Here is a 9,064-nt window from a genome sequence, read left to right as displayed (position 1 = left end):
CCTGATGTTGGCTGTCACGAATTAGGTCAGCATATTGTTAACCATTGACAACTGATTTCACCCCCCCCAAATCTGAAAGAGAGAGAGAGAGAGAGAGGGAGAGAGAGAGGGAGAGAGAGAGAGAGGGAGAGAGAGAGAGAGAGAGAGAGAGAGAGAGAAATATGCTGCGAAACTGAAGATGGAGAGAACAGCAGATGAAGTCCACATCAAAACTCCTACGCACACTGCAGACAATCTCACTCCAGCCTGCACCTCAGGCTTTGAAGGAGAGAGGAGATGGAGAGATAGCCCCTCACGCTCCATCACTCCATCTCTATATCACTATAACTGACAGGGTATGAAGGAAAACTCATCTTCAACCTCACAAAAGGGAAACACTGTGATTTGCCTCCTCTCAAGCAGGATGATATGGTTAGAGAAATAACAGGGTAAGTGAAGGAGGGGGATTTAAAGCGATGGAAGAATCCAAAAAAACCCCAGCTTGATTGATTGTGCTCTGTGCTGAGCTGGAAGGATACGGTTGAAGTTCCCCATTTTGAAAACCCTTATTGCAAGAATCAAGCATATCAAACTCCCTAAATCTTCTTAACTACGCTTCTGGAAATTGACTTAGGGGGAAAAGACTGGCATCGAGGCTTCAGTCTATGAATCTCAATGCAGTTTTCTAACACGATTCACTCCCAAAGCTACATGGTTGAATGTAAGAAGAAATTTGGCATTATATTTTGCTGTCAGTGGGCCATAACTATGTGTATACATTGTTTATTTGGAATGATTTAAGGTCAGACGGGCCTAACATTTTGGTTATTGATCATTTCAATGCGGAGACCATTTATTTCCCTCTCCTTTGTTCAACAGTCATGCCTGGGGAAAACATTAAACTGTCTTTTCTTTTATAGCTGAATTTACTATGTCAACTCACGTCCCCCTCAAACGATGTGAGCCTTGTGAGAGATTCAAACATACTGAAACTCCTGCCAAGTATGAGCAGCATCGACAGAGATTTAAAACACAGAAGTCTTATTACCACAGATTCTGAATAAAGTGGACTTCTGTGGCATATTTTGCCTTTTGAAAACCAGCCAAGGACTTGTGTGTAAGCGCCATCATTCTAATACACTGCCACATGAATTGCTTGACATTCAGGGTGTTATCTATTTAAGTGTACTGGAGACCAGTTCAGATCACTGAGCTATGTACTATACAAAGCACTATTTCATCCAAAGGGCCATTTGATCACAGTAAGGCTGTCACTAGACATACAATGAGCAGGGACATCTCCTTGGTAGACAGTGACTGCCGTCAGTAGACTGGATAAGCTTTGAAAACCTGACCTGACTCTGATTCTATCCTCCATCACAATCACGAGGAGAGGATCTGTCAGTGAGAAGTACTTAACATTGTGAATCAGTACAGTATGTGCTGCTTGTCACCTTAATCACACACTGTGACGTGTAACGAAAGGATTAGCTTTCAGTGAGAAGGGTTAGGGTTAGAAGGCACTGTTTCATCCCATTGTACACGTTGTGCCAAACTAATAAGCACACAAACAGTGGTCTTCAAGTAATCTGTGTTCACATTTGTAAATTAGTCTATGCCTTAGGTGGATATACAGTAGCCTAGTGACATGTTAGGAACCATTCTCCAAGAAAAAAATGCACCCTAGGTTTTATTTTATAGTTGATTCTATTTCAGCATACAACAATAATCCGTCATTCAGACATGCTGAAATTCTGGCCAACAGCATTATATCGGATAATTCAATTGATTTATGTGACAGCGGATTAGATCAACATCCCCACATTGTCAGCCTCACGAATCCATTCTAACATTTGCACAAGTCATCTGTCTACCAAAATAAGCTACGCGGTTACCTAATTTCAAGATGACGACCTCTGTGCTAGGCGCGCGGCGCGCGGCGCGCATGCTTAAATATTCGTGACTCCTCTCCCGGAGCTGTCCCTTTCAGCACCACGGAGGTGTTGAAATCACTCTGAGGGCGGTACGGTACGTGTTGCTGCGCAGCAACAGAGCAGGGTTGAATGTTGACCCGAGGAATTCCCTCACAAAACAAAAGCACCTGGAGCGTTACTATGTTTGATGAAGACGTACGACTGGTGATTGTGATTTAAACGATGTAAATACGGGAAGCCGGGGGAGGACACATCTTTTATGTCTTGAGAAAAACATCGCACTGCTGACTGCTTCACTGTCGGGAAACCCCTCTATCCAGGCTACAACACATGACAGACATCAGAACGCCTTCTTCAAAGCAAACTGGAGTCACAGAAATATACATCTACGTAGCCTATCAAACTTGCTCACTGGGTCCGTGAAACACAATGCCCTTAATGGAGTTGCCATGCACACCCGTTGTGTAGACGAAGATTGTGAAAAGGGCGTTAAATAAAGTAAGGTCTATGTAATGTTTTGTTCCTCCTTGAATTTAACATTGTAACATTGTGTGTAACATTGTTAGCAATGTTTATCATTCATTTAAATAATGTAAACATTTAATTTGTAGGCAAATGTTGATCATTTCAAGGAAGTCCAAAGTAATGTTATGATATAAACTAAATCTGTCTATGAAAACAGAATGAATCACTCATTCAGAGCCACTGCCAATATAGTTGTGTATTTTGTCCAATCCCAAAATGCTGCGTAAATCTTCATGTTTTCACAAAGGCATGAAGCCTACTGAGGCTATCAGTTGTTCCCTCAATAATAGAACAAATTCATTCATTCATCATTCTGTCCCCATCGTCGACTAGGCTACAACAAAGAATTTGCATGGCTTTGCTTAGCCTACTTTCCATAACGATTGTAACCCTCTCTCCACTGTGTGTCTCGTCGTCTGTCTCGCAGGATCTGTTACCTTCAGCCCCGAGCAGTCCTCTCGCCAGAAGACATGACAGGACAGAGTCTTGAGGAGCTGAGTGGACCTTACATTGAGGACAATGCCATACGCATTAATGTCGGAGGGTTCAAGAAGAGACTCCTGTCCAATCTGCTGTCTCGATTCCCAGAGACTAGACTGGCTCGTTTATTGCACTGTCAATCAAAAGAGTCGATTCTAGAGTTGTGCGACGATTATGATGACACTGAAAAAGAGTTTTATTTCGACAGGAACCCTGCACTGTTTCCTTATGTCTTGAATTTCTACAACACGGGCCGGTTGCACGTCATGGCAGAACTCTGTATTTTCTCTTTCAGTCAAGAAATAGAGTACTGGGGCATCAACGAGTTCTTCATCGACTCTTGTTGCAGCAATGCTTATCACTGCAGAAAAATGGAACCAGAACGCGAGGACTGGGATGACAGGAGTGAGGAGGGCAGCACCACGTCCTCCTTCGACGAGATTTTAGAATTCTACAACGATGCCACCAAGTTTGACAAGCAGCCCTTGGGGAGTGCCCGACGGCGGATTTGGTTGATGCTCGACAACCCTGGGTATTCCATCGCCAGCCGTATTATAAGCATACTCTCCATCCTCGTCGTACTGGGTTCTATTGCCACCATGTGTATGAACAGCATGGCTGAGTTTACTCTAATCGACAGTGAAGGGGAACCATTGGAGGATCCCAGGTTTGAGATAGTGGAGCACTTTGGTATAGGTTGGTTCACCTTCGAGCTGGTTGCGAGGTTCGCAGTGGCCCCAGATCTCGTTCACTTCTTCGTGCATCCCTTGAACGTGATAGATCTGGTGTCGATACTGCCGTTCTACCTGACGCTCCTCATAAACCTGGTGGTGGAGAGCAGCCCCGCCCTGGCTAACCTTGGGCGCGTGGCGCAGGTGTTGAGGCTGATGAGGATTTTCCGTATCCTGAAACTCGCGCGCCACTCCACCGGGCTGCGCTCTCTCGGGGCCACGCTCAAGAACAGCTACAAAGAAGTGGGCCTGCTGCTTCTGTACCTGGCGGTGGGGGTGTCTTTTTTCTCCGTGATGGCCTACACCGTGGAGAAAGAGGACAGCGAAGATTTCTCTACCATCCCCGCATGCTGGTGGTGGGCGACTGTGAGCATGACCACCGTGGGATACGGCGACGTGGTCCCGGAGTCCATCGCTGGGAAGCTGACCGCTTCGGCGTGTATCCTCGCTGGCATCCTCGTCGTTGTGCTTCCCATAACGCTCATATTTAATAAATTCTCCCTCTTCTACAAAAGACAGAAACAGTTAGAAATTGCTATGCGGAGCTGCGACTTCGATGAGGGGATAAAAGAAGTCCCCTCTGTCAATCTACGGAACTATTACGCACACAAGGTGAAATCACTCATGGCAAGTTTGTCAAATATGAGTCGTAGTTCACCAAGTGAACACAGCCTTAATGAGTCCATACATTAAGCTCTGTGAGTCAGCGCCCAGACTGAGAGCACCCCCCCCCCCCGCCCTGACAGGGAACGATGAAAACAAATGAGGGACACTTTGTGCCAGTGTTCATTCTATGTAGCCGATCGACAAGCGCTGCATGAGGAGCTGTCCAATGTCCTGAAGTTATGTTGGAGGCGCGACCTATGATACTGACTTCCCCAGTCTCTCACCTCAGTGGAGTCAAGTGTTTATCTGTGTATCATCATTAGAAAGAGGATACATTGACAGCCTGAAAACTATACTGTATGTTTGTGGCAATTCACGGAGTACAATAAGCTTACTCATTAAAAAGTAAAATTCATTAAAAATCGTCAGTAAAGGAGGAATTTGGCAGTTGTGGTGGTCGAGGTCATGGGCTGCATCACAAGTTATGTAATGAAAGTGTACCCCTCAAGTATACTCGTTGTGAATCTTGTGATATGTCCAAAGTATAGCTTTAAAGTATAGCGTGTCTCTTTTGAAAGAGTATTGATGTGTAACTGTTGTACTGCGACAAGAGAACTTCAGCTGTGTGTATAGCTATACACAGAAAAACATATTAAAGGACAAATAAATGATTATGTTTCAGCACACCATTTCTTATAGAGACCATTTCTTATAGAGAGAACAGTCTGGCATGTGATATACTGTATGTTGAGTATACCTTATACATACATGTGTGATCTCAATTTTTCTGTAAAGGTTCAAAGTGTTTCAATTGAATGGGTTCTTTGACTGTGCCTCAGCAAAGCTTATCTGTTTCGATTAGCTTATCCACTTTTCTCCCTCTGTAGCTGCCGCTAGTGAGGAAGGAATGTACTGTAGGCAATCATTGACCACAACTGAATTCAAGAGAGAGGAGACAGAGTTAGATAGGTATTTTACATGTAGAAACTCGGTTTTAGCTAGAAGTATTGAATTACGTTTTATACAAAAAAAGGGTGAAATAGGCCTTTGCTAGGCACCTATGAGTAATTCTTCTGTCATTTTTATTTTAGACACAATGAGCACTGGAATCATTATCCATTCAGTAACAAAAACAACACAGAGGGAAAAATCACGGCACCACCGCTTGTGTGTCCTGTCGTTGGACAGCTTATATGCACATGACTCATACTGTAGCTCAATAACATGAGCAGTCTACCTAATCTGCTTCAATGTGGAGGGGATGGAATGACTGACAGGCAGAGGAAAAGAGAAATGATGTATGCGGTTAATCGTTTTTGCGCTATTGACCCTAACGGACAAAATTCACTATTATGATTTGAAAGGAGATTTTCAGTCATTAAAGCAAGGCTCATGTGCAAAGGATGACATTCTGAATTGAGAGCAGTGGTGTTTTATCTGCAGTGCTAAAACATGACATCCATTGATCAGATAAAAGGTGACTATGAGTTGTAAAATGGACTGCTTAGCTGTGAAATCTCAGATCAAATTAAATGACAAAATGAAAAAGTTCCCCATTTTTGATTTGATTTATGGAAGACTTGAGTTGAGGTGATAAAGTGTTTACAGTGGGACAAATTGATTCCCTCAAAAGATATTAGTGAAAGGCGTGGCAGGGAGAATGCTATTTAAAGTGAGCATAGCAACAGATTTGAAGTTATGATAAACTATCCATGACAAACTCTTCCTTTCCACATAATGCATAGTGCTTGTTATTTTATTTTTTCCCTGGAAGCTTATGGGAAAATAATCCTTGCCTTCAGAGGCCAATTAAAACTGTTTCCTTTTGTTTACTTATAAACCTTTAAAGACATTTCCTCAGGGAACAAGTCTAAAGCACAACAGATCCTACCTCACAAAAAAACAGTTGAGCTACAGTATGAATGTGGCAGTGGATTACTTTTTACCATACCAACAGGCCAAACAAGGAAAGAAACAAAAGCGATAGTCAAAGGTCCTCCTGAGACATAAAGGAATAATAAGCACTATATTGGGAAGCACATTTCTAAGAAATAAAGAGAATAAAGGCACAGCATACCAGGTAACAGAAATAGTCAATAATAGAATTCAAGATAGAAAAAAATAGTGCATTTCTTTCTGTAAGTGATATTACTGTAGTTCTGTTTGTGGAGCAGAAAAATGACAGACTGATCATGAATCAACACTACACTATAGATGCAGCATGCACTCTGGAGCACAATACAAATCATGTTTTAAGAATGTTACTGTAACTTTGGAATGGGAATATCAGTAACTGAAATGCATTGGGTGTCTTCCCTTGTATTACACTAATCTGATGATCTGTGCTTGTGTTCATGTGACATTTCACCTTTAAACAGGTGCTTTGCATAGAATGAGAATGAGGCAAAAAGGTTCCAAATATCACCTCTTTGATGAAAAGGTTCCAAAAAGCAAATTCTTCATGAAAAGGTTCCAAAAAGCAAATTTTTCATGAAAAGGTTCCAAAAAGCACCTCTTTGATGACATTTGGTTTGATTCTATAAAACACTTTGTCGCACCTCAATGGTGCCATAAAGAACCCCTAAGAACCTTTGTTTTCTAAGAGTGTACTATATACAGTAGGTGATGATAGTGGTACTGTAATCACTCAGAGACCATTATGATGTATCCCTGATATTCCCTAAAATAGGATTCTTGTTGATTGATTAATAGCCTTCCCTTACAATACATATTTATGAATGAGCAATTGAGAAGTACAAACACCCCTTTGAAAACAAACATTAAACCTTTATAAGGCACAAATATGATTGCATCACAACCTTACAATCAAATACGTTTTTCATTAACATATTTGGTTTAAAGCATTTATAAACCCCATATTTTCACACCTATGGAGGAAATTATATAGAAAATACACAGTCATTATAAATGTTTCAAGACACTTCATACAGTACAGTATCAATAAATACAATATATTAGGATGGGTATTATCATCAGTGTCAAATATCTTTCTATGTTGTCCACAAAGCTCTGAGTGTCAGTCAGTTGAGGATTAAGGACAGCCAAGAAGGTACGGTGGCTGAGAGTGGACAAGAGCATTTGGAACCCAAGTGATAATACTGAGGTCTGAGAGTCAGTTTCCTATGGGAACTGTGGAATGGACAGGCATCAGAGGGGTAAAGAAGACTCTGGTGGTGCTGCTGCTGATGTTGGGACCTGCGGTCTTTGGATGACGATACACCTGAGAGCAGTGAGTGACACTGAAGAGTGAAGAGTATACAAGGTCAGGAGATGTGCCTCATCAGAGGATGTGGTGTTAGCATTTCACCTGGGAAAAGAGGCTCAGGGAAGAAGTAGGCAGGGAGCACTGTTCCTCCTGTAAGAAGATCTCAGCTGTGTTCAAGGCTAGCTGGTAGCCTCTCACACCCTTCAAAAGTTCTGCTGTCTTCGTTTCTTGGTGTCCATCGCATCCAGGATGGGCTGTCTCTTGGCTGTGTAGCGCTGCCTCAGCTCATCAATCTCTCGCTCCATCATGGGGTCCAGAGCGGTCAGACGCAGCTGCAGCTCCTCAAAGCTCAGGTTCTTCAGCTGTATAGAGAGAGAGGGAGAGAGAGAGAGAGAGAGAGAGAGAGAGAGAAAGAAAGAGAGAGAGAGAGAGAGAGAGAGAGAGAGAGAGCAGTTGTTACTAACCATAAATCACTACTGAGCACGTCTATGAACAGTTCAAAAATAAAACATTACCCCCTCCTGAAAAACTTCAATGTACAGCTCAGGGGATGCTGGTGGAGGGAGAAATCGGAGGACGGGCTCATTGTAATGCATGGAACGGAATTTCCCCCTCCACCAGCCTCCACTGGTACAGCTGCAACTTCACTCTATTCAATAACCTCAGAGTTTGCCAATGTCATGCCTACCGGTATTTATGCCATCAGCAAGTTCACGCAGTTTGATACATATTCTAGATAGTGCCAGAGAGAGGGATGAGTTAGCCCCAGGACAGGTCAGACTAGTGTCTGGGAGAAGATGGAGATGTCTATTCCCTGGGTCTGCTGTCTCCCAGCACCTGTATCATTACTGTAGAGACAGATGAGAAAGTCTGCCTTGCTTTCTCTGGCACACGGCCGCTCCACACAACAGATGGTTTAGAAAGTCATTAGGAGAAGGTACAACAAATGTCTGCTTCCTTCCTTCGCAAGAATAACCACACAGCCTAAAAATGTTAAACGACAAAGAATATCCATCATAACACGGATCGGCTGAAATTCATACAGAACATACAGGGATTGCTTGGAGGGAAGAAGAAAACATTCTCTCCACACATGAAAGCGCATATCACTGCAGCAGGACAGAAAATTGTACCAAATGTTTCCAAGGCTTGTAGCAATGCGCATGAAACTAGATGATAGTGTAGCTAATGGTGAGGCTATTGAAGCTTGCAGAATCATGGTGTCTCCAGGCTGTTCTGTGGTGGCAGTATAAAGTCTGTTACTAAGCAAAGGTTCTGTGTTGTTGCACATTGCCATCTGTTACTATCACTCTGCTTAAACAGTGTGGGTAGATGGCATCTTTGCATGCGTTTTTCTCCCCCCTGTTACTTCTGATCTGTGTGAACACCTTAAAATAATCTATTTGACATAGAATAGAGCGTGGTATAACTAATTATCACCTATAGATCATATGCAAATGAGTACAGATTCATGACAGATTCATGACATGTATATCTTTAGCGCTTGATGTGACAATTAAAAAGAGTTTATACAGCGAACATTTCTAGCTCCAATAAACTACTCTTTCATGCATACTGAGGCA

General features: G+C 42.6%; 2 protein-coding genes across 2 annotated transcripts in view; one reads left to right on the top strand and one right to left on the bottom strand.

Annotated features, from left to right (window-relative positions):
- Positions 1–2,908: 2,908 nt before the first annotated feature.
- kcns2 (potassium voltage-gated channel modifier subfamily S member 2) lies at positions 2,909–4,342 on the top strand (the record flags this gene model as incomplete). The annotated part of the gene is made up of 1 exon (XM_083678207.1): positions 2,909–4,342. The coding sequence occupies one exon, from the start codon at positions 2,909–2,911 to the stop codon at positions 4,340–4,342; it is 1,434 nt and encodes a 477-aa protein (XP_083534333.1).
- Positions 4,343–5,351: 1,009 nt separating this feature from the next.
- LOC310811150 (serine/threonine-protein kinase 3) overlaps positions 5,352–9,064 on the bottom strand; it is a 53,638-nt gene continuing 49,925 nt past the window's right edge. Inside the window, exon 11 of the mRNA XM_083679233.1 lies at positions 5,352–7,843. Coding sequence (XP_083535359.1) covers positions 7,685–7,843 — 159 coding nt within the window. The 3' untranslated portion in view covers positions 5,352–7,684. The remainder of the gene's footprint in view (positions 7,844–9,064) is intronic.

This window comes from Argentina silus (assembly GCF_951799395.1).
Source record: "Argentina silus genome assembly, chromosome: 10".
Lineage (NCBI taxonomy): Eukaryota > Metazoa > Chordata > Actinopteri > Argentiniformes > Argentinidae > Argentina > Argentina silus.
Note: the sequence above shows the minus strand (reverse complement) of the source record. Positions and strands in the feature narration are given on the sequence as shown.